Below are 27081 nucleotides of genomic sequence, written 5' to 3'. Positions count from 1 at the left end.
ACATGATGAAGAGAGAGCAGAATGGACAACCGGCAAGAGACACAGAAAACCCAGCAAAGCGTGTCATTTTTTTTGGCACATACATTCACTCGCGTACATTACAGCCACGGCAACAAACAACTCGTTTTTATGACTTACAGAATTCTTTTCACGTAAGTCTCATACACAAAACTGAGTTCAACATCAAATGGAACAAGGAATTTAGTCCTGATAGTGATTTGATAAGATACGATGAAAGTACAGAAACAGCTGTTACCAGCGTTAGCCTTCAATAATTCAAGAATGTGAATCTGGCTGGTGCTAGCAATGGTTTTGGTAATGGCTTCAGAAATACCACAACAGACACAAGGAAGCCAAGAGAAAAGGGATGCTGACACCCCAGAGGGCTAGACACGCTTTAGGTTTAAAACTACAGTCTTTCAGGGATTCAGAGCAGAGTCTCTGGGATTTTCGCCCACACAGCACGCAAGCCTGAGTTGAGTTCCCGCACGCCTCCTCTGCTTTTCCACGGTGCCCTGGGCTTCCTCTACGGCAGCACATGTCACACACAGCATAATTAATAGGCTGTTGAGTTCTAAAATCTGGGCAGCCATTATGTGGCTTTGAACTGAAGACACCTACTACATGCCGAATTTACTGTGACCAGTGTTTGACTCACTCAAGGCCTAGAGTTGTTTTCACTGCCACAATGCAGTACAAGTAAGCATGAGTCAATCTGATTCGTTTTCCAGAGGTACATTTAATACATGATTATTATATCCTTCTCAAGTCTCCATTTTCACAGAATATCTGCATTACTCTGCCATTCAGGAAAAAAAGCAGGGCAGCACCACCACTTGCCAGGGGCCCTACACGTGTTACTGTTAACTTCCAACAACAGCCGTAAGATGCAATTTTATGGATGAAGAAACAAGACAGTTCTCAAGGCAACGTGCTTAGTCTCATACAGACAATGGCAGGAAGGATCTGAATCCAAGTAACTGTACTATGGAAATGCTCATGCTGAATTTATATTAATCAATCTTTCCTAGTATCAGTTACAGTGAAAATTGATGCAAACGATACAAAATACTTCTTCAAAGTCACGTTTTAAAAAGGCAGCACAGTACTTAGAATAGAATGTAGGTGGGAAACCACTCTTGGCATCTATATGGCATCTTCTATTCTCCATGAAGAATGAATATATACCTATATCTATATCTACTTACTAATGAAACCTTTAATAGGTCCTAAGACAAAGTATCAGAAATACAGGTTTTACTTTATAGGTATCCGAGAACGGACAACTAAAACTATCCAGGGTAACTTATTTTCTTTAAGCAAATGCCACCGTATATATGCTATTATCAAGCGATGCTTCAAAATTCAAATTTATCTTAATTAAAAGCTGGATATGAAATCATTTAACAGGAACCGAACCTCTATTTGGACAATATGACTTACACATCTGCCTTTTCTTAACCTAAAAACCAAAACAAAAACCAGCAATGCTTCTTACTAAAGGATTTGTGTTTACAAAGCAGAAATGGTGTCTGCTATTTTAAAAGAGAGAGAAAAAAATTGCTTCCTTGTAATGAATTGTTGACAAAAGTACAATCCTCTACAGCTCACCACTCCGAAGGTTTGTTTTTCTCTCACAGAGTAGATTATGAAACTGACTTGTTAATTTGAAACACTTCATTTAAGTTGCTATTACATTAGACAAGTATGTCATAAAATTCTATGGTTTGTAACAAAATTAGTTAAATTAATAAAAAATTAAAAATCCACTTCACAATGTAATGGAAAAGTGGTTATGGCACTACCTTTGGACACCCACTATACCAAAGAAATTTCACTTTCGCGGAGAACCCCTCAATAAATATCAGTCTTAGAACTTAACAGAAATTCCTAAGTTTTCCGTATATATGATGTTAGCAACAAAAAATGGAGAAAATCAAAAAATGAAAAAATTCTTAGACTTTGAAATTTTTCAAATTATAATTGATTACTTACATTTACTTTTATGAAGGATAGAAAATACTTCAGTGAAATATTTTTCATAGGTTCAATAACCTCTTTCAATACTATCGCTTAATACCTGAGTGTCTAAGGCAGATCAAGTCATACATATGACTGTATTACCTATGTTTCCATAAAATAAGCTGATACGAATAGGGTAAATGACAGAAGACAGGCTGAGATCACTACTATCTGAGAATTTCTGAATTACAATGGATAAATACAACTGTGGAATAAGAGAAATAAACAGAAAATGAAAACCCCATTACGTTATTTGATATGCTGAAATAAAAAAAATTTTCCATCCTATTTTCCACCACTTTTTAAGAGCATTTCTTGTGTTTCACGCGTAACGATAACAATGAGGAGCCCATGTCTCTCTCTAATTCAGGACTCTACTTCCAAGGGTAAGGAGAAAGACGCCAGTCAGAGGCCATTTTAACGGGCAGGGTGGGGGCATCACACCGACATGGCTGTAAAGCTCCCCAGGAAATTACAACATGCAGTGAGGCCAGTAACCACTTTTCTAAACCTCAGGCCCAAAGTGAATATACCTATGAAGACACTGAGAACTGAAACACTAAAATATATGCACATGAATAATTTCAATAAAGGATGAAGGAAAGAAAAGCCAACTGGATCACCGGGACCGTTTCTATGAAACCATTTCCAGCTGGCTTCCTGTCGGTGTTCCACCAATTTCCCTCTCCTAACTACCTACCATGTCTGTAATTCTTCCTCCTTTGTGAAATCCTGTGTCTTAAGTGAGGAAGAAAACAAAAAAGAAAAAACTTTTTCTACCCACAACCATATAAATATAAAGAATATAAATAAATATAAATATAACGAATAAATATAAAGAATAAAGAATATAAATATAAATAAAATATAAATATATATAAAGAATATAAATAAAAAAGAATATAAAGAATATAAATCTTCCACATGAAAGCCACCATACAAACTCTAAACTTCAAGTAATCTCATCTAAAGGTAAAATAATCCTGTATAGATTCCATGTTCTGTGCCCTGACATCTCAGATTCAGAATAGTGATTTATATATCCATCCATACTCCAGTATCACTACATACATACTCTTACCTATATACTACATATGTGTACATACAGGAGTATGTATGTGTACATACATATGGGGTATATATTGTTCATCTAATACATGTTGGGAATACACAGTGATTTGTTGCTACAACAAATGCTTGTTTGTTTTTTACAAATGGTTTTTATAATCTGTTTTAAAATGTGTCCTATGGGCAACTGGAGGATGCAGAATATTTCTTCCGTCCTTAAATCAGTGAAAGTATAGCATCATTTGTAATTTATCAATCTTAAACTCAGATGGTATTTCTTTTTAAATTTAGCTCCTTCTGGAACTAAAATTTTCCTATTTTTATAATTGCTTTTCCTTGCATTGTCCAATAAGGTGTCCACTAGCCATGAGGCTAGTAAGTAAGCACTTCTAATGTACTTGGTTGGAAACCAGATTTTGAACACTGAGCGAGACAAGTGAACGTAAAATATCCCATTAATAATTTTTATACAGATGAAATGCTAAAATATTTTTAATACGTTAAGTTAAATAAAACATTAAAATTTATTTTATCTGCTTATTTTTAATTCTTAAGTGGACTACTAGAAGTTTTAAAAGTAGATACACGAGGCTTGCATTATATTTCTATTGCATAGCACTGGCTTACCCTTCTACTGACGAACTCCTTTCTCCAGAAAACATTTAATAATCCAATCATTAGCTGTCACATCAAATTTTAAAGCTTTCACATTTTCTGTTTCTAATTATTCATTTAATTTTTCAGGAAATTCTTAGAAAAGCTCACATAAGGTTAGAAAACTGTTAAGATAAACGTAATGGTCTGACCACTGTGACACAGAATTTAACTAATGAAATGTGCAGTTCTTTGGTTAGGATAGCCTCCACTATGCTGGTAAAGACCAGAGTTGATGACACTCAACAAAATATGGAAAAATGCTAGTGATGTTATCAAAACACAGCTGGACACCAAAGAATCTTGCTTGTGTCACCAGCACTGCCATGAACCTGCATCTCACTTCACAGCCAATCCCCACTGCCAACAATATACAAAGTAAACACTAAATAAAACCAAAGATACAACACAGGAGTGCTTGATACTAAAGACATTCACGTAACAGTACGATGGGCTTCAAGATTTCCAACACAAGGATACACACCGGAATATTCCCTCGAAGTTAGGATGGCAGTACCTCAGCAATGATAAAAAAAAAAAATGATAAAAAATGATTAAAGAGCTATCTTGTTCTAGCCAATGCATCCTCCCGACGAAAACAGTAGTACCTTAGCAAGCTAAGAATCACCAAGTGAAGGCTGTTTGCTCTACAATGAAAACCAAGCTAATGGGGAGGTTAAACCCTCCCACAAACTGCTTGTGAGATTAGCAGCAAATTAGGAGCAGTCATGAGACAAGGGCAACTCTACAGAAAGCAGAATACCACCAGAACTGGGGACTGGGAGAGAATACGGCAGAAGCAATAGCAAGTATGAACATATGGGTCATATGAAATGGGATAAACCTGGAAGACAGTCTCACACACACACACTACCACACTCAGACTCACATGCACATAGATTGTGGAATACAAGTCAACAGAAAATAAACCTCATGGTTTCTCAGTTGGAACAGAAGTCTACAAAAAAGGAGAAACAGAATAAAATTTGACAGGAATATTTATGATGCGATATCCTTAAAGAACATAAATATTTGAATCAAAGTTCAATTTGAGGCTCAAATCTTCATTGCTCAAGTCTTTTCAGAGCCCAAACTACATAATTATTACATAACAATTATTTAAAAAGAAGACAAGAAGAGAGTAAGGAAGAGGAGAACTGGTTTCAGGAGAAAAACCTCTCTTAGCAGAACATGACAGAAAATACTCAGAGCCACATACGGGGTGTCTTAGTTTACTGGGCATATCTTCGCCACAGAGAAACAGTTCAGTCCCACAGGGCAATTACTTTGCCTTGGGTGTGCAAGTTGCTGTCTTTAGAAACTAAAGTACATCTGGAATTTGTTTAAGGGAGACTGATTCTGCCATTAAAATACAACTCTATTTTTCTACTTGTCTTAGGATTCCAAAACTGGATGATCAAGATGGAGAGGATACTACGCCTACAAAGTCCAGCTGTAACTGTTGGAAGCAATTCAAATCGCAAGACCGGAAACTTCAGGCTACCATTGTGACTAAGCACTTTTGCACCGTTTGGTATCTCGCCACTTTGCAGCAGCTTCAGTAAAGAGACATTTTGTAGATTAAATAAATCTGAGCGACAGTGTCTTCGCTTTGCCTTGTGGTTAGTGGTTCACTTATATACACTTAAACAGAACTGGAGTTTACCCTTCAAGGGTAGAATCCACACTGCTTAAAAGCCATGGGAAGAGCCCCCCATGCTCTTCCGAAAGATCAACACTGCACTTCTCCAAGACTCTTCCACGAAGCAACCGAAGTCCCAACTTGGGGTGGGGGTGGGGGGTGAGGAGACCCACAAAAAACACTTCGCCACTAACCGAAAAATCAAAATGAGGAATTCCCACCAGGAAAAATTCCCTCCGTAAATTATGATGCTTAAGCAGTTACAAGTAAGACGAAGAAGAATATCAATGAACAAATACAGTAGAGGGGGGAAAACAAAGGTTATTTAGAGTATACCTAATGTCTTACTGGGTCTTTTTTTTAGACTCTCTCATCACCATGGCACAGAATTTAAGAAGACTTTTAAGTGCTTTCTATTAGAAATGACAATCAAATAGGTTGCATCTGTAGGTCCCAACTAAGTGGAAACTCTGAATATGATCACTTCAAGTTTAATAAAGTAGGCTTCATTAACAGCTTCTAAGAAAAAAAAAAAAAAAAAAAAAATGGCCAGGGCGCCTGGTGGCTCAGTCGGTTGAGCGTCCAACTTCAGGTCCGGTCATGATCTTGCCGTTCATGGGTTCGAGCCCCGCGTCCGGCTCTGTGCTGACAGCTCGGAGCCTGGAGCCTGCTTTGGATTCTATCTCCCTCTCTCTCTGCCCCCCTCGCCCACCATGGCCCTCTGTCTCTCTCTCTCTCAAAAGTTACAATAATAAAAACATTAAAAAAACTTTTTTTTAATAGCCGAAACACTTCAGGATCAGCATTACATCTAAGTTCTACCTGAAAATAGGAAAAAATTACCCTCCAAACCCAAGCTCCACATATGCCTTATTGTATACAATTGATCCACCATATTTTCCTGTCAGTATCATTAAAATCACCCTACCTGTTTGGACCGAGGTCTACCAGGAGAAAATTTTCTTTTGGTAATAGCTGGTTTACCCATGCCAATTTTTGGAGTGACTGAGATGTAAGTCGTTGGCATAATGTTTCCAACAGAAGCACTGAGGGTTGAAGGGTAGCTATGCAGTGTGTCCTGGGAAGGCAAGTCTGAAGAGAGTGGAGAGGAAGACGCATTTGCCTTGCTTACGCCTGCCGCTGACGAAAATGACAACTCTGTCTCCGATGGTAATTTTACAGATTTGTCTTCTTGGCATAAACCATCTTTCACACAACTCTCAACTACAGGGGCCATTTCAAAGTCCATAAACACAGAGGAAGATTCAGAACTTTCTTTCTGTTCCATCGCTTCTGGTACCCTTTCGACAGCCAAATGTTCCTTAGAACATAAAGAAGTACTTTCCTCACACGGGGACCTTAGGGCCTCTGGGGGACCCGTGGCAGATTCAATGGACAATTTCGGAGGCCGTGATTCTTCTGCGGATGCCAGCATTTTGGGTTCCTCTAGCTGCAGATCCTCGTGCCGCACAGTGATCTGGTGTGTAAGGACGTCAACGTTCTCTGTCACTTCCATTTTGTTTTCATTTTGATTTTCATCACAAATATGCATCACTTTAGAAGACATTCCCATTGTTTCACTATCGGCTTCTTGAGAAATCTGATTTTCCAATGCAGGATTCATTTTGTCTTGGGAGGATTCTATAAAATTTGGAATATTTATGTTAATGTACTTATAAATGTAAAATTTTCTAACTATGAGTAGAAGTCAGACATTAATGTCTATAGCTTTATGGCTTAAAAATAATAGGCATGGGCAGTAAAAGGAGAGAGAGGGGAGACAAAGGGTTTCCAAAGCACACTTATACTTAAACCCTGAATTAAATCAGAAGGTATTTTTCAAGAAAAACAATTATTAAGTTAATTAATTAAGGCCAAAAGACACCAGGATTTATGGATTAGAACTGGTCACAGATCAGGCCAGAAAACTTACAAAAATATCACCTTAATAGGATCCCCAGAGTTTTAGTTAACTTCTGGTAAAAATATTAAAATAGAATTTCTAATATAATTTTATTAAACATAAATGATGTTTTACAATTTGAACATTTTCAAAAAGATTCACAATTTGGTAGATTAAGTTATACTCATTTCGCAGCCAAATAAATGAGGCACCCAAGTAAATAAGTGCCTACAATACAAAGGTATTTTGCAATACCAGGCCCTCAGATGTAAACAAAGCTTCTGCAGTCTCAAATGAGTAATGATCACAGATAGAAAAGACTTATTTTGCTTATTAGCTGCACCTGCCAACATACACATTTTTTAATATAATCTTTGCTCATCATCGATAATCAAACACTCAAAAGAAAATATACTGTCAAAGCTAAGCAAGTCAATAAACATAATTATATATTGGAAATATCTGAAGTCACTAGCTGATAAATTTTAAATCAGGACGCTAGTGTGCTAACTAAGCCTTTAACCCAAACTTGCCTAAAAATAAAGTCAGAGACCCAATTTACACGAGTCCTAAATGGCTCTATACAGTAAGATCACTGGATAAAAACCACTTATTTCAAACACTATCTAGGTAATTTCTAAGTTACATTAATTGAGATATTAATTTCGTTTACTATTTACTATGGTGACTGTGCTTTATCTTCTGATATCAAAAGGAAATCCTACTCCTTATTTCTACTCCCTGAAAGACTACAGTTCAGGATAAAGGAAAAATCATCAAATAACAGATCTGATCATACCAAATATTTTTACACACAAAAATGCTTCAAAAATACTTAACAATTTAAAAAACGATAAAAAAAGATTTTTAAAACAAAATTACATATAAATAATGGGAGAACACTTAGGGGTTTAAGACCATAGTACCATCATTTGAGTGACTCCATGGAAAACCTCATCCTAAATGCTACACGAAGCCTAAACTATGGCTGATGAAAGTCCACCCCAAGTGTCCCTGACAAAGAAGAAAACACGCAACACACATACAGATCCCCACCATATTCTTTCTGTTCTGTCCTAGGCAAGAAATATTAAGATAAAAATGTAAACATTCTTAGGGTGCATGGGTGGCTCAGTCAGTTAAGTGTCTGACTTCAGCTCAGGTCATGATCTCAGGGTTTGTGAGTTTGAGTCCTGCATCAGGCTCTCTGCTGTCAGTGCAAAACCCGCTGCAGATCCTCTGTCCCCCTCTGTCTGTCCCTCCCCAGCTTTTGCTCCCCATGCACATGCTCTCTCTCAAAAATAAACACTTTAAAAAAAAAAATTTAAACATGCTCGATATCCCAAGCAATTCTATTATGCTCCACCAGTAGTCTTATTTGAGGATTTTAACTTGCTTAATAATGAACATTTGATTTAGAAGCTCTACAGAGAATATAACCTCCTTTAGAAATCTACTGCCAATAAGGGGCACCTGGCTGGTTCAGTTGGTTAAGCATCTGACTCTCATGATTCGTGAGTTCGAGCCCTGTGTCAGGCTCTGTACTATCGCTTCTCCGCCTTTTGGCTAAGATCAAGTGCAGGCTCTGTACTGACAGCTCAGAGCCCGGAGCCTGCTTCGGATTCTGTGTCTCCCTCTCTCTCGGACCCTCCCCCGCTCACGCTTTCTCTCTCTCTCTCTCTCTCTCTCAAACATAAATAAACATTAAAAACAAAAATCTACTGCCAATTCTTTTTAATTTTTTTCATGTTTATTTCTGAGAGACAGAGACAGAGAGACACAGAGAGAGACAGAGAGAGAGAGAATGAATATGAGCGGGGGAGGAGCAGGGAGAGAAGGAGACACAGAATCTGAAGCAGGCTCCAGGCTCTGAGCTGTCAGCACAGAGCCCGACGTGGGGCTCGAACTCATGGACTGCGAGATCATGACCTGAGCTTAACCGACTGAGCCACCCAGGCACCCCAACTGCCAATTCTTTTTAAGAAAAGGATCACTTAACTAAAAGATTTCATTACTGTAATGTATATACACCAATAGTAAACAATTCTTTGGGATACTTCATTTGAAAAATTAACTTGATAATGACCCAAATCTGCATAGCAGTCATAAAAATATTATGTTGTAACTCAATCAAAGTAGAAAGTATGCTTACCAGAAATGAGAAGATCATGTGTGTTGAGACTTTCTGGTGAATTACTCTTCAGCTGCTCTTCTGTATGGATGTGAACTGCTGTAATGACACATTTATGGAATCTCTAGCAAGCAGTCAAAATTTGTGTAACACTGCTACCTCGATAGTAATTTCAGGAAGATTTTTATTCCACTGCCAAATGCCAATTATCAGTATAAACACCAAACATACTACTTAGTAGTAAGTAGGGTATGATGATGAAATCAGGAAACTGATGATGCACTATGACAAGATTATTACAGATAGCTTTGTCTTATTTTTTTTTTACTTTACATCTTATGTAATTATACCTTTTAATGAAAGTTGTTAAACATAAAACTCAATCCCCCCCCAAAATCTGAGGCTTTTTATGTACACAATCTATATAACATAAAATTTCACATAAAATCCCAGACTGTCAGATGAGCCCAAGATTAAATTGAATAAGTAGTTTTCCCCCAACTTTGTCTCTCATTAATTCTAGATTCTCTAGTAATAGCTATTATCAATCTTGTAAAAAGCTTTATTAAAATATCATGGAAATAACTGAAATGCCCTCAACAGAACCACTGAGACCATCTGAAACAATAATTTTTCATTATCCCAGCACGAAACATCTCACAATCAGTAATGCTCTGGTTACTAAGTAAGTCCTTTCTCCTATTAATTTCTAATGTTATTTGACTAGAAAACTCCTCTCTAAAACAATTTCCTAAATGACTACACTCGTAGCTCATTTTTATTTAGTAAAGTTTTAGTGTATGTTCACATATTCAACGTACATATACATTTTCTTCAGAAAATAAATTATATCCATTACCGAAAACATTCTTACCATCTGGAACAATTCCAGGTGTGGATTCCTGACCACTGATGTCTTCGTTAACTACTTGCTCCGGAAATACCACATGGTCTTCAGGTCCTTCAACTTCCATTTCATTATTACAATCTTAAGAGAAAATTATTTATTCTTTAGCTTAGAGTAAATTTTCCCTGATTTTTTAACTACATAAATATGACTTTCCTATGTGAGAGTAAATTACCACCCAAAATGCCATAAATTCTTCCCCACGCTTTAAGTTTTTCAACCAAATACATATCTACATTTTACATGTTAATGAAAAAAACATGGAAACTATGAATTAAAAGGTTACTGGCACTTTATTATTTTAAAAGGATATTGCACAACTGTATACTGATGGCATCTTGGCAAAAAAACATTAATAATTAAGCTGCATCTACTTAAACTTCTCATAGATGATAAAATAGGACTTTATAAAAGTCACCATATTGATGAAAGTGAAAAATGGTCTGGTAAGCAGATCTGTTTTCTTTACCACCAAAAACTCGTTATTATGTTTACAACCAACAACAGTATACTACTAAAATTACCTAAGCAATTATTTTGATCTGGGGATCAAAATATATGAATTAACATTTAAGAAGGACATTACAAAACTAAAACTTGTGGGGTGCCTGGGTGGCTCAATCGGTTAAGTGTCCAACTCTTGATTTCAGCTCAGGTCACGATCTCACAGTTCGTGAGTTCGAGCCCCACATAGGGCTCTGCACTGAAAGCTCGGAGCCTGCTCAGGATTCTGCCTGTCTGTCTGTCTCTCTACCCCTCCCCTCCTTGCTCTGTATCTCTCAAAATAAATATAAACTTAAAAAACAAAAAACAAAAACCACTAAACTAAACCTTGGAGTGAAATAATCCCAGGTTATAAAGTACGAACTAGGTCATATTGCCAAACACTGACAACTTCTGTTGGCTCCAAGAGCACAGCTGGAGTAAGGCACCGGTCCTAGAATTCGACTATTAGGAAAAGGGGTGGAAAAGAGCTGGATTTGCTGTCAGCCATCAGATTCAGAGATGACCCAAATCACCTGCACATTTAAATTAAAGGTTGAGAAATTAAGAATAAGATGGGATCTGATACACAGGATTCCCTCATCATTACTAAAATAATGCATCGGTGACTGCTTGGCACAGTATCGTTAAAAAGAAACAAAAATTCTCAAGTTTACCTGTAGTGACTTCGGCCATCTCCACTTCATCACCTGGCTGTAAGGGGTCCATTTCAGCGGCTAAGTGTTTACAATACATGCAGATATACTCTTCTTTGAACTGAGACTCCAGCTCGTGATCTGTTGGTTTGTCACATTCTAAGTGAACCCATCTGCAGTGATAAATATATTTAAATAAAATTTTCTAATTTAAAGACAAGTTACTATCTTGGAAAAAAAAGAGGCAATTGCTGAAAACTGGGTATAGGAAGGGTTAAGGGTAATAGAAGAGAGGTTGTAGGGGTTGGCAACTGGTGAAGGTTCTAGAAAAGGAACTGGCATTTTTAGATGTCATTCCAAGGTGTTCACATGTTTTTACTGCCATATCTTTAAACTGTTTCCTCCTTACTTTTCCCTCTCAATGCTCATTTCAGGTCTTTCGCCCATTCCCTTCCTTCTGCCTTCCAGACTCATAAATATGTAATTTCATTTCATCTTTAACAGTACTCAGTACTAAAAGGATTACTGGAGTGATAAAAGCTTGGAGCTCAAAGATACATGACAGCACAAATGATCGCGTGGATAGAAGAACTGACAAAAGACTTCAGTGGGTGAACTGTGTCTTCTTACCTCTTGCACATATTACAGTGAAGCATGTCTTTCTGCAATTCTGGATGGTAGCACTTCCCACAGAAAGGACATAAGTTATCCTGTTGTTGGTAACAACTGTCACATACCAAGCAATTGTGGTGCCACTGAGAACTAGATCGTGTGCCACACTCTACACATATTCTGCAATTCTAAACACCAGAAAAAATGAAAACAAAAACAGTTTGTTATGCATTTGTATTGCAGTTTTGGTGCGAACCTTTTTGAAATCAATGAAACATTCGTACATTATACATTAAGCTTTAATTTTCTTGACACTCGTTTAGGATGTATGTTTTTGAAAAGGCAGTGTGTTTTTTGAACATCTGAGGAGACATCATTCAATTTGCACTAAAACCTCCAGGAAAACATAAATAGGGGCTAGAGACATCCAAGAAAGCATAAATAGGGAAGGAGGAAAACCAAGAACATAGCAACCCAAACTTCAAAATAACAAAAAAAAACAAACAAAAAAACAAACAAAAAAAAACAACCTATCCCCGAATCAGGAGGCAGCTTCTGTGAACTAAGTGTTCGACTCCGTGCTGGGAAAACACACCGGTACTTCATCTGCCTGTCGGTGGCTCAGGGACTAAAAACAAGAATTCGCACGAAAGAACTAGCATGACCCACTCCAAATGACCTGGAGTCCCAAAGTGTGAACGTAATCTCTCCACATCAAAATCCAATTACGGCTTCTCACGTTTTCAAACAGGAAGCCCTGTCCTTACCGAAGCAGGACTGGTTACAGAGCACAAGGCCTGCCAGAACCCTGCCAAACTCTCTCCTGCACCTTTAGCCAACTCGTCTCAAAATCCTGGGCACACGGCTGATAAATTGTGAGTTCTCGTCATCCACCCCAATTTTCAATCTAAGACACCAGGAAAAAAAGGAATTGTACTTTCTGAGCTGCTGAGTATGAAAGATTTGCCGATCAAAAAAAGAGAAACTAGCATGAACCACCAATTCGCTAAAGTCTTACAGTTTTAAAACAAATATGCTCATAGTTATTGAGGCAAAAATCCTGAATAAAATATGAGCAAATGGAGATTATACTAGATATGCAAGAATGGTTAAATATTAGAAAATCTATTAATAAAATCTGACATATTATTAGGTCTGAAAAGAAAAAATAAATGACTGCATTTCAACAGATGCTGAAAAAAACCTTTGGAAAAAAAGTAAAGCCTTAAACAAAAAAACAAAAAAAAAAAGAGAGAGAGAAGAAAAAAACCTCTTCAGAAAAATAAAAGCACATGAGTATTTTCTAAATGTGATATACATACATATCCCGATCCTAAAGCCAGCATTTTATTTAAGTGGAGAACCCTAGAGGCATTCCCACCAAGGTCAGGAAGAAAGCAAGGATGCCACCTACCTCCACTACTATCTAATTAACCTGGTTCTGAAGCCAATGTAAACCATAAAACAAATGAAAACAACAGGAAAAGAAACAAAACTATCCCTGGATGACAAGATAGCACTTGGAAAATCCTAGAGAATCAATCATAAATTCAGTAAAAGAACGTAACAAAGTAAGATATACAATTTTGGGTTCAAGAGGTAAGAATTAACATATTCACATGTACATAATTTATAAATAATGAATTTACACCAGTGACTCCAGTTCTGACCCCTCCCACTGAATTCTTGCTTTCTCCCATTCATTTTGTATCTGTATTCTTCTCTCGTCCCAACAACACCAACACATTTACTCAATGGCTCAAATAAACAAACCTACCTCGGCTTGCTCTCAGTAACAGATTTTATTCCCTTTTTCTTATTTTTTTAAAAATATATAGGATATTAACATACTTTCAAAAGTCAAAGTTATATAAAAAGTTCTACTCAGAACTGTCATTTATAATTATACATGTGTGAGTACAGACACATTTATTTGTATACATATGTGTGTGTGTTTACACACGATGTATTTCCTGTCCCATCTGCTGAAAAGACAAAGAAACAAACACACCCATAGCAATGAGCACATCTCGCGCCCACTTTCCACCAAAGGAACCGGACCCACTTATGGAAAAGTGGGCTGATTCCCCCGGCAGAGCAGGAAGGTGTACGATGAGCTTGGGACATCTTGTTATGCCAAAATGTAATGGAAGTATTCAAATAAATGGTGAGGACATGTCACAAAACCATAGAAGCCAGCCTGAAGGGCCACCAAGGGCAAATATGGGACAATCTGAGTGTAAAATGAATTAGGTAAAGAACTATAAATTACTGAAAATAATGGAAATTTCTCAATGTTGACAATAAGCAAATAATTGTGGCATGTAATAAAAGGGAGAGTTCTTGCTTATAGTAGAGTGCAGAGGGCTGACTGGTAAATGCCAAGAAATGCTAGGGCTACAAAAGCATCCCTTTAAAACCAACAGGTAAAAATGCATCAAACAAGGGTTCCTAAGGTCTTGGAGGAAATATAAAAATGCTCTTGGGAGCAAGATATTCACATGGTCTTAACTATCTTCTCATATGTTTTATTACATCGAGAGAAAAAAAAAAACAAACAGTGAAGAAGTTTGACAGCAGCTTAACCAAATTGTCAGAATTCACGTCACCTATGAGGGTGAGATAAGCACCACGTGCCTCTAGCAGGGATACCCCGAGAAGGGCACATCGTCACTTATAGTCAACTGACCAAGAACACGTGACTATCTAATTATGAAGAAGTATTAGACAAGGGCAAAATGAGACAAGTTCTATGTGGAGGAAAAAAAAAAAAACAAAAACAGGTATATGGGGAAGAACTCTAGTCTTCAAAAATGTCAATATCGGAAAGACAGAGAAGGGCTTAGGAAAACTTCCACACTAAAAGAGTCAAACAGAGAACTAAACAGAATACCTCACCCTAGACCAGATCTTGGAACCTGCATGGGAGGGGACGAATGCTATATGGGATGTTAGATCAAGTGACAAAACTGAAATATGGATAAGAGATTAGATGAAAATACTTACACTGATATAAACATATGAAATTGGTAGCCTGTGCTGTGATTCTGTAAGACTATCCCTACTGCGAGGAAATACACACTGAAATGTTTAAGGGTAAAGGGGGCACGGTATATATAACTTAACCCTCAAACAGTTCAGGGAAAAAAAAGAGTTGGGGGAAGGAGAAGAAAGAAAGAGGGTGCACAATGATACTGAAATCCTAACAACGGTAAATCTTGGGAAATGGCATATGGGTGTTTTTATTTTTCCAACTTCTAAAGTTTGAAATTATTTCAAAATAATTTTTAAAAATGCATGACGTGTCAACACACAAGCATTCCTGACAGAGAAACTAGAAAAAAAACCTACCCGACAATGACTGGTATACAATAAAGTTCCTAAAAAGACCACCCCCGTCTTCAGAGCCCCCCATCTTCAGCGTGAGCAGCCTCACTAGTCTGCCCCCTCCCAAAAGGCAGACTTCGAACCTGCAGCACAGTGCCTGACATACAGCAGGCGTCCCAATGTTAAATAAACGAATGAATTATGACAAAAGACTATAGACATCTATGAAAACATTTGACAGTTGAGAAAGAGGATCATTCTCTCAAGCTGCACAGTGGATAAGACTTCCTGTGGAAAAACTCCACGATGATTATTTGGGTACTTAATTCAGGCATTACATGGCACTTTACAGGCATCACCTCGCTAAATCCAACACCACTGTGAGGGAAGTTCTATTCACATTCTCTAGGGGAGAAAGACTGGCTTAAGGAAGTAAAACACTTTGCCAAAGATCCTGTATTTAGTCACTAGAAGAGTGGGGCTAACTCCCCGGCCTCATCTTTTACCCACGTTGTAATACCTCCACAGAGCAGAATTAAAACAAAACTATGTATTCTCAGCAAGATTATACATGATTCAGTCACTGTGAAAGAGCATGGCAGACTATTATAGACGGCAAATCAGGAAGAGAGCAAGCAAGACAAAGATAAAAGAGAACAGCGGCAAGAAATACACCCAGACTTCTGAAGACATTTTCCAAGATAATGAAAAGCACAGCAAAGATGATAATGTTTCCTTACTTTAAGAAGGAAACAAAATTATCTAGATGTTACTGAAGATTATTTAAGAGACCGTAAAGATGGCAAATGTAAAGAGGAAAAGAAAAAAAAAAGGCAAAGTTAACCAACACTTCCTTAGACCTTTTCTTTGGCCAGACTAGAGATTGACCGTGGTCAGCGTGTTCCAGGTAACACTAATTAATGTAGAACCGCAATCAGATACAGTCTCAAAACAACTTATTCCAAGTAACTGACAAAAACGAAGATCCCAAAGCTCTTAGTAAAAAAAGGATTTTAATTAAGTGAATGTCTTAAAAGAAAAAAAAAAAAAAAAAAGGAAAAGTTTTCTTCTGCGATACCACAAACTGGGGGGGGGGGGGGGGGGGGGGGGAGTTTCCACAACATAAAAAAGAAAAAGTTATAAAACAAAGTAATACCAAAACAACTTCTTGTGGTAGTCTAAAGGCAACAACTGTCTCTTTCAGATATGCAGGATTTCAGAAAAATGACTATTCCATAACCAAGAATCCAAACAACTGGGGGCTAAATGAGACTGGAATTTATAAAGAAACGACATTTTTTGCAAGGGAAACGTGACAACGTTTACAGTCTTAATATAAGACAAAGAAAGGAAAGGAAGGAAAATTTCTCACTTCTTCATTTTCAGTGATAAGTGGGAGAAGAAAACGTTTATACTTTCAACATCTATAACTCAGCATTCATAAAATAAGATTCTTAATTGCAAATTATTGCAGGAAATAAAAGGAACAGAAAAACAGAAAGGAAATCAAAAGAACCAATTTGTCTTAAAATAGCCAAGCATCTCAATAGCAACCATTAATCTCAATAGTTAAGTCTATTAAACCTTTCAAAGAATACTTTTAAAATGACACAAAATAAAAAGCTGTGAAAAGATACATTCAACTGGCAAACTAAAGCCCTATAAGGCCATATGGCCAGGCAAACAAAAGTAGCTGGTTCCTTGCATTCACCCCCTCCAAAAAAAGGCATTACACAACAGAGTAGCTTTACACTGATAAAAAGCACAACATATCAACACTGACCTGACCCGCTCGCTAGAGAACAACGACAAAATATTAGTTTTGTTTATAAAAGAAAAAGTAAACTACAAAGAAAAACTGATGAGAAAAACCGCAGCGGTCAATTTTATGTACATCCTGATATGTTGTGGAATCAACTAGTCAAACAACAAAAAGGACTTTGTATGAATTAATAAACACAAATAGTACACCTTAAAGTCACTCTTTGTGAAAAAGAAAACTACACCGGTTAATTATTGGATCAAATACAATTAGAGCAGAAATTTACATGCTTAAGTATGACTTAAAAATAGATACAGTGATTAGTTCAGATGTACACAGAGACAGTAACAAATACAACAAATTCGAGTGCAGCCAAAGCTATAATCGAAGGTAAATGTATAGTCTTAAATGTACTTTTTCTCCTTAGAAAAGTAAAGAAAACGAATTATGAATTCAACTGTCTATTTCGGAAAACAAAAAAGGCAAGTAAAGGTACATAAAGATGAAAGCATAAACATACAAATCTGCCGACAGCAGGTTTTTTTCTGTGGCCCAATAATCAAGACGAGAAAACACGCGAACCCAGGAAAGCGCGGGGCCCTGCAGACAGGAAGGAACCGGAATTGCCGAGAGGCCGACTGCAGCCCCATCTGGTCGGCCCCCAGGCCCCGCCTTCCGGGAGCCACACCGGAGGGCAGTTACCCAGTTACCGCAGGATCTCCGTCCCCAGGGAAGAGGCCCCTCTCCTCCTATCCCCACCCTCGGGCGGCGGCCCGGAGCTACCGCCCACCGCCCTGGAACCGGGAGACAGCCGGCCGCAAGTTCCAGGTGGCCCAGACCTGCGGTGGGCGGGGCCTTGGCGCAGGTGCTCGGCTCCCTCCGCTCTCCCCCACCCCCTCACCCAATCCTCGGGGTCCTACAGGTGAGCTCGCTCCCCTTTCCAAGGCTTTCCTGAGACTGCAAACAACCTCGCACCCCTGCTGGGCCAGCACACCTTTCCAGCTTCTAGAGGCAGCCTCAGGCTGGTTGGTTCTACCTCACAGCCTGCAGGCCAGCAGCCCAGGAAGCCTCCACCTGGAGCCTGACCCCTCCCCTCGGATTCCGGGGCCGTTTCAGCCACCCACCTACGCCGCCCCTCTGAACGCCGCTAGGCTGAAGTCAAGACAAACCTGGCGGTCCAGAGAAGGGCCGTGCTCGGGTAACGGGAGCGCGTTTCTGTGCCGAGGGGGCAAGAAAGTGAGGGCGTAGGTAGACCACAGATGCAGTCCTAGAGGGCTGTTTTCTGAAAATTTGAAATTTTTCATAGAAATGCTAACAAAAAAAAAAAAAAAATTAACTGACCCCCTAGGGTCACACAATGCAAAATGCAGATTTTAATACCTGCATTTAGCTTTTGTATTTATCAAGTGCGTCAAAAGTGTGTGAAAGATGCAAGATTTTACACAGTACAATTATGGCAAGAATGAGCTGTGCGGACAGCACAGGGCGCCACAGAGCCAGCAGAGAGGGTTCCTGTCTGCATATACATCGACTGGCTACAGTTAAAGGGCAAACAACACACCAGTAACTTAAAATGAGGAACTTCTGTTCCCTATTTTAGAAATAATTGGATTGATACCCCATTTAGTACAGATTTCAACTGTACCACAACGGTGCACTCTTGAACAAAAAGCTATAGTTACACCGACACTTCATTACATCTACTGTTGAAGGGCTGCTTGTTGGCACTTTGAGGTCTGATTATTCTGAGCTAGTAAACATGGTCAGGACATTATCAATACTATTTTTATACAAATACAAAAGGCATTCTCTGTATCAACGTTATTAAAACCAGAGGAAAAGCTTACACACTGAACTGAGCATGAGAAAATATCTTTCTTTTAAACCCAATCCTGGCAATTTAGTTCAAAGCAAAATTGTATGTCAGATTAAATATTCACTTTATACTAGTTTATTTAATTTTTTTTTTTTCAACGTTTATTTTTGGGACAGAGAGAGACAGAGCATGAACGGGGGAGGGGCAGAGAGAGAGGGAGACACAGAATCGGAAGCAGGCTCCAGGCTCTGAGCCATCAGCCCAGAGCCTGACGCGGGGCTCGAACTCACGGACCGCGAGATCATGACCTGGCTGAAGTCGGACGCTTAACCGACTGTGCCACCCAGGCGCCCCTATACTAGTTTTTTTAAAAGGCAGTGTACATATTGAAGATAAAAAGAAAGTTTATGCCTAGCTTCATGTCTGTTCTATAAAATTGAGATAATAATAATAATAAAAACTCAACCTGGGGGATGTATAGAGATGGCCTATGGATCTAAAGTCTAGTTTCTTAGCATCTACACACTCATACCAAGTGAAAATTAGATAAGGAATATTTCTTAATTAATCTAGAAAGAAAAGCCCTGCTCCTCAAGGAAGTATAGTCTGACAGCATAGGGAGACAGCATTATATATGGGATAAAATATGGGAAGACAGGAAACCTCAGAGGCACCTGGGTGGCTCAGTCGGTTGAGCATCCGACTCTTGGTTTCGGCTCAGGTCGTCATTTCACGGTTATGGGTTCAAGCCCCACATTGCACTGTCAGTGCAGAGCCTGCTTGGGATTCTCTCTCTGTCTCAAAATGGGATTCTCTCTCTGTCTCAAAATGAACATATTAAAAAAAAAAAAAAAAAGACAGGAAACCTGAGTTTTATTCCCTATTCTGCTTCTACAAATAAGTAAACTTGGACAATTAACCACTAGGTCCTCACCAGCTCTCATCTGGAATTTATTAGTTTACCCATATGAATTTCAAAGGAAGTACATGAACTACTTTTATGATTGAGCCATCCTAGAGAATATCTAAAGAAAAGTCACAGTAAATACTGTTGGTAAATATCTTCCAAACGGGGGGGGAAAAAAAGATTCAGTCAGTTGAGACTTAAAGATAAATTTGATCTATCCTTCTAGTTTCACTTGAAGCGTTTAAATATTCTGTGCTTCCGTGGACAAATACTTCTAAAATTTGTTGTTTACCTGGTAGTGTACTAACTCTGCCCAGTAGGCAGAGTTGCCAGCCAACCCACAGGGTTTAGAGATGCAGAGGACAGAGCCTCAGTAAATTCCTCAGGAAGCTTAAAGAGACCAGCATGGAACACCTCAGGGTCATAAAGATGCAAATAACAAAATAGATGGAAGAAGGGAGAATCACGGACTAAAAGACTACCCGGAAAAAGTGAAAAAAAACTGAAAATGCATCTTAAAGTTGTCATAACCAAGCAGAAAGACTACTATCTTCAGCAATGAAACAATGTCTACATGACCTCCTCTGACTCTCAAAACCAAGAGAAACGTTAAATATCGTCTAAAAAGTAAAGATCTAATAATCACTTACTAAAACTACCACAGGGGAGGGACAATATATGAATATATACCATATGATTCCAAATATTTAATACAAGTGTACTTACACCCATAAAAATGTGATGTGCATATGAAATCACTACACAATCACCAAAATGTGTGTTTTATCTCTGAATTTTAAGTTACTGAATTTTAAAACTATAGCTCTGTGTTTTCAGTATCTTCATACGGGGCTACTACATTTCAGATAGTTTTCTGGAAAGATTAAAGATAAATCATTCAAAACCAATTTCTAAGCCATGAAGCACCATACATACGTTAACATGTTCATAACAGCATTTTTCATGACAGCTTAAAATCGTAAACAACCCAAAGGTTCACCAACAAGTGATTTGATAAACAATTTATGATATGTCCACTAACTGCCAATAAAAAGGAGTCACTAATGACATGCACAAAAAATGGGGGTGAGTCTCAAACTATTAATCTTGCTGAGTTTAAAAAGCTAGACCCTCCCCCCACCAAGAGTATATACTATACGATATCATTTATATAAAACTCTAGAAAATGCAAATTAACCAATGGTGAGTGACAGCACAGTGCCTGGAAGACAGGGGCGGTGGGGGAGGGTGAACAGCTGGAAAAGAGGGTTTCCCAAGGAGCACCATGAAACTTTTAGGGGTGATGAATCTGGTCATTATGTTGGAAGGTGATGACGGTTTCATAAATGTATACACGTATAATTAAATTACAGACTTTAAATATGTGCAGTTTATTGAATATTAATTATACATCCATAAAGCTGTTGTTGTTTTTTTTAAAGTTGATGATAATGTATAGATTTGAATAGGTATCCGATTTGTCTGGTCTATATGAAAAGCATACAGATGATGATATTTTTCTTAAAAACATAAACAACTTACTTTGCATTTCCAGCCATTGGTTGGTACTGATTTCATAACTGGTTGAAGACAAAAAGTATGATACCCTTTGTCACACGTATCACACACTAGCATCTTGCTATCTTCTCCCGATTGTCTAAAAAATAAGATAGCATTAATGATGCCTTATCTTTAAACTTATGTTTATAACATAAGTAATCATGAAAAGAATCAGTCCTAGGACCTGCCCAGTTCATAAATACCTCAGTGTCTGTTTCGTCTACGCTCAGAGAATGATAGAGGTAACCCCCTGGAGGATGAAACAGACATCTTCCTAAGGTCCCTACAGGATTATCCTTACTGAGTGCTCACCTGTGGTGAACCTGCTTTAGCCAGGTTAGGGTTCCTGCAGAGAAGGAAGGTTAAGGGAACATGAAGGACTCTGGCCTTTATTTTTTAAACATCTCAGTAAACACCCTTTCTAGGGGAAGGAGCTGTAACTGACAGGTGATGCTGCACGGGAAGGAACAAGCGTTGGCATCATGAATCGGAAAGACATTGTCATATAATAAAAAGAGGATAGAATTTGGCATCAGACCTATATTTGTATTCAGACTGCTGTTCCACTAGTTGTGTGACTCCTGGATAAAATTCACTTGAGTCCTCTTGGTTTCAGGTATAAAATGTGAACGAAAGACACTGAGAATTAAATATAAATTCTGGTTGAAGAGCTTAGAATATCCACTGAGCATTGGTACTAAATAAACAGGTGTTAAGAATCATCTCTTCAAAATTATTAAGAATTGTAGTCAAAAAACCTCAACTCTTTTCCCTGAATGCTCTTCTGCCCCAAAGATCGGGCCCCTGCCCTACAGCATGAGCTCTGCCTCGATTCCTGGCTATCAGCCACTCTCAGAGACTAAGAATTTACTTCAAGAGGACGGGAAAAGAAAAACTGGGGAATGCAAGAAGAAGAGTGGAGAGAGGAGCCGCTGAGTAACACCTGGGGACAAACAGAAGTAAACAGGAAGATGGGTTAGTTGGCCTCTAGTTATTTCTTACTCATTTTAACAAATTCTACACATAAAATTGCATGTTTTATCTCTTTAGCTATGTGGAAAGATCTTCGAGGAAAAGCAATCTTTCTTCAAGTTCTCTTATTCCTTCCCAAGAAACTAGGCACAGATAACAAGGTATCAAATACATGTTTGCTGATATTTTAATTTTTAACCAAAATATAAAAGCACATGGTCCTATTCATTCCACATACTTGTTAAGATATTGATGCTGCCTGTTATCGAATTAAATTAGAAATAAAACAGACTGATCATGGCAGTGGTGGGCATAATTTCTCCTGTTACAAAAGTCCTTGGCTTGTAAACAATTTGAAGACTGCTATAGATGCAGATAACTTCCCCAAATTATCATGCTAATTAGTAGCAGGAGAAAAAAAAAATCACAAAAAAGACTGGAGAAATAACCAAAGGATGGAATACAACAAATAGGAAGAGGTAATCCCATTCCAAATGTTTACATGCCATACAGCAACTGTGCTTCAATATTATGGTGACCAGGGTCTACTGAAGGTAACTGTCTTCAGATATATACAGGTTTCTTTTTTTCTTTTTCTTTTTTTTTTTAAGTAGTCTTAGTATAAATAGTTCTTCCTAGGATGGAAATTGAAACACATCACTGATTCTTTCACTCGCTCTCATATAACTTTCTGCAATTAGAAGTTTATTTTCCTATTAAGTCTCCACCCCAGTCTCTCTCAAAATTAGTTGCTTTGTTTCTCTAATGCTTCTTTTAAATTGTTAATATCATTCATTTAAAATGTCTGGCAAATTTAAATGAGTTTTTTAGGCAACCAGAGGAATTTAAAATTATGAAAATTAGTTTTTGTTTAGACTTGTTTCAAAATAATATAAATGTTAATATCTAGTAATTTTTTAAAGACATGATGAAGTCAGTGGGAATGAATATAGCTGCAGTATGAACAATCTTTATCATATTACACAAACCTTTAGCACCTAATAATAGGGTCTCTCTTAAACTCAATACACACCTTTGAGTCGAAATTAAAACTTACTTGCAGTTCTGGCACACTTTGCACTCAGGACATTGCCAACCTGCACGTTTTAATGGAGTAACCGCTATATCCAGGCACATTCCATGATAGTGCTGACCACAAGTAGTACAAAAGAACTGATCTAAGAGGTCTCCCGGGCTGTCGCACACTGCACAGTTTGCATCTTCCTTTGCTATAATTAACAGTAAAACAATGAAATTGTTGTAGAAGAGTTTAATATTTTTCTGACTTTACAGTTTAAAAATCACTTGAAGGGAATTTGCATGGTAAACCTTTCAGACACTCGATGTTATCCACATTGAACTGATATCCAATCAGAATAAGGTCTCAGTAAAAACACTAATGTATTTAGTCTAAAATTAATTACATTAAATTTAATCATATAGTTTTGACGTAGTTTATTTGTGCCTACATCTACCTGAGACCAGAGCAGTTCTTATCTAATTTTATATCCCTGGTACCAATGACGATGCTGGACACCTACTAAATTCTCAACATATGCTTGCTGAAAAGAACCAAACAGGAAAATATCAACTGAGAAAATGCCTTGCAGTGCAAAAAGAACCATTTTATTTGGATGTTAAATGTATTTTAAAATTAACAAGATAAGTCAAGAGACAATTAAGAAATGTTAATATCAACTAAATTAAGTGCTTCTTAAGCATAAACAGACTGATTTTTATTCAGATCAAATATTGGTTTTTTTAATACTAGAAAACATCGTATGAAGGAGAATATTAAAGATGGAAACTACGTATTTGTACACAAATACAAAACTTCATATACTAATTCTATATCCATCTATATTAATTGCCAGTTTGTAAAAAAGTATTAAAGTCTAGGTAATCATGGACATCCTCTACCCCCAGATATGGATTAAAAGAAATAGCACTTTTTAAGCTCTTTTACCATCTTAAACAAAAATGTAACAATGAACTGTCCTGCCAAGTACACAGTTAAACTCATGCATATTACAGTAAGAAAAATCATGTTCTAAAATCATACTAATTTGATGATATATATGTCTACATGTGACACATACTAAATGGTTTGATTAGCTGATGATCTGAAGACTTTTAAATTGTATAGACGAACGTTTTTTTTTCCCTCCCTTTTACTTTTTGAAGGTTTGGTCAGTCCTCTCTGGCTATAAGCCCTTTCCACCTTGTTTTTTTGCCAGTCAAGCATCTTGAAGCAGAGTAATCATCTATTCCTTTTACTTGACAAACTGGTTTTATAAGCCATAGAATCTCTAATATACAGACTTTTGCTCTTTCCTTTGGAGTCCTTTTAAAATGGTAGAAACCATTCGCAGTCCAGAACCAAGTCCTGGAGTGTACCTGGCCCTCCAGCTGGAGCCCTGGCAGCTGCACACCTGCCATGCACCTGGTGCCACCTTCAGGAGGCTACCAATGGTTACTTTTCAGACCTCTTTTTATCCTTTGCAGCATTTACATTACTATCCACTCCCACAGTAAAGTCCCTTCTCTTGGCTTCTATGATGGCAACTTTCTCCTGAACTCCCCTCAGGTTTCCCATGCCTCCAACTCACCTCCTACGTTGGCTTCTGGACCCCTACGGTCCCTCTAAATGCTGGAGTATTTTAGGGTTTCATCCTGTTCCATGGTTTCCCTTTGCGATCAACTCCCATGATTCCCAAATCTGTACCACTAGCCCCAAACTTCCTTCTAAATTATAAGATGTTATTCTCAAGTCTCACTGGACCTCAATAGCCAGATGTTCTAAAAATACTCAAAACTTAACACCTCTAAAATAAAACACTTTTAAAATCTAAACCTCTCCTGTTTTCCTCAATCATTCTGGGTAAAGGCAGAAACTTTAGTCTCACTATTCCTCTTCCCTGACCCAACACATCCAAGTAGACACCAATTCCTACTGAATAAACTTCCTATATATCCTTCTTCCTTCAATTTGTATAGTTCAGTCCAGCCCACTTTGCCTTGGTAATTACAGTATCTTCTAAATGGATCCCTGTTGACGGATCTGACCTTCTTGCTAATCATCTACACATCTCGAATAAGTTTTCAAAATTGTGAATCTAATTGTTATGCCCTGCTTAAAGTTTTATCAATACCCACCTTTTCACCTAAGAGGAAAAAAAAGTAAAAATTTTCTAGCATAAAGGGGGGAGGGGGGGAGCCCTTACCTCCCTTTCCAGTGAAATCCGAGGACCACGCACTATTCCTGGTGACAACAAGCAGCTTGCTATGCACATTAACACACATGCTGTTCAGTGCCCGTGTGCTCATATACATCATTGTCACTGCTTGAAATTTTGTCCCTTTACTGTGCCCCTAACCCTTTCCAAAGAGGTCTTCAAAACTCTGCTCTCACATAGCCCAAAGAGGCCTTCAAAACTCTGCTCACATAGCCCTGAATATCTAATGTTACCGCACCTAAATATCCATTTAGTTGTTGAGTATACCTCTTCCCCAAATGCTGAGAATAAACTGTTATAAAATCAAGTGATTATAACACAATATTATGAACACTTAAAGGGTAGGGACCTTGTCTTTTTCAACTTTGTATCCTCTTTTATTAAATAGGTCTTAAATCACTTTTAAATGACTCTTTGACCGGCATTTAAAATAAGTCATTAATCTAAAAATGGAAATGTCATAAATTAGTTCATTTTTGATAGAAATGACATAATAGGGTCAATTTTTTTTAATACTAAAAGAGAGTGCCAATATTTAGTGATTCAAGCTATGTACATTTAAAAACTAACCTTTTATTTTTTTTGCCTACTCAAAACTTACAGAAATTGAAGCAAATACTACATTCTGAGGATCAGACACTACTCAGTTCATCTTTCTACTGTAAACATGCAGGGAACACTGTGTGAAATGCTTCTGTGAAACATTCCAGAGTTTGCTATTCTGACACTTAACTTGCCATGGTAGCTACTGGTCACATGTGGCCACTGAGCAACGGAAACGTGATTGTCCAAAGTGACATGTGCTATGCGTTTAAACTGCACCCCAGATTCCAAAGACTTACTAGGAAGGAAGTAATGTCAAATATCAAAAATTTTTACTGCTTACATGTTAAAATATCAATATTTTGGACACACTGGATTAAATGTGTTTTTTTCTGAACTGTAATTTAACATTTTTAGCATGAATACTAGAAAAACAGTACTTACATTGCTCACGTCCTATTTCTAGCGCACAGCACTGTGCACCACACTAAGCAAAGCCCATTCTACACTAAGATAACCGTGTGCATCGCTGCGGCAGAAATTACTATGACAGTTGACAGCAGTTCCTTAATGACAACACGATCATGCTGTTTGATTAGTATGGATCACTGGTAATAAATGAGACAAAGAAACACATCCACATGATACACTCAGTCTAAAAACATTTACCATGCGTTATGTAAAAATAGTAACAGAAAAAAGCACTACGTCAAGAAATGAAGTCGGCTTCAACCATTTCCCCATTCAGGGAGAAGACAAGTACAGAAATACTAAAAGAGGCTTTTGGAAGTCATGCAAAAGATGCTATTACTGGACAGCTTAAGTGTCATGTGAGAAATAAGCATATAGACATATACATACATATATGTCCGCAAGCCAC

General features: G+C 37.8%; 1 protein-coding gene across 11 annotated transcripts in view; it reads right to left on the bottom strand.

Annotated features, from left to right (window-relative positions):
• KMT2C (lysine methyltransferase 2C) overlaps positions 1 to 27081 on the bottom strand; it is a 283712-nt gene that overhangs the window by 98236 nt on the left and 158395 nt on the right. For all 11 annotated transcript variants that reach the window (XM_053217833.1, XM_053217834.1, XM_053217838.1 and 8 more), the window contains 7 exons: positions 23480 to 23651; positions 21433 to 21547; positions 12097 to 12266; positions 11488 to 11639; positions 10295 to 10408; positions 9442 to 9519; positions 6315 to 7027 (listed from right to left, as the gene is read on the bottom strand). In XM_053217833.1, the coding sequence (XP_053073808.1) occupies positions 6315 to 7027; positions 9442 to 9519; positions 10295 to 10408; positions 11488 to 11639; positions 12097 to 12266; positions 21433 to 21547; positions 23480 to 23651 (1514 nt within the window). The remainder of the gene's footprint in view (positions 1 to 6314; positions 7028 to 9441; positions 9520 to 10294; positions 10409 to 11487; positions 11640 to 12096; positions 12267 to 21432; positions 21548 to 23479; positions 23652 to 27081) is intronic.

Source organism: Acinonyx jubatus, chromosome A2 (assembly GCF_027475565.1).
Source record: "Acinonyx jubatus isolate Ajub_Pintada_27869175 chromosome A2, VMU_Ajub_asm_v1.0, whole genome shotgun sequence".
Classification (NCBI taxonomy): domain Eukaryota; kingdom Metazoa; phylum Chordata; class Mammalia; order Carnivora; family Felidae; genus Acinonyx; species Acinonyx jubatus.
The sequence above is the reverse complement of the archived record's forward strand: the minus strand, read 5'-3'. Positions and strand labels throughout refer to the sequence as shown.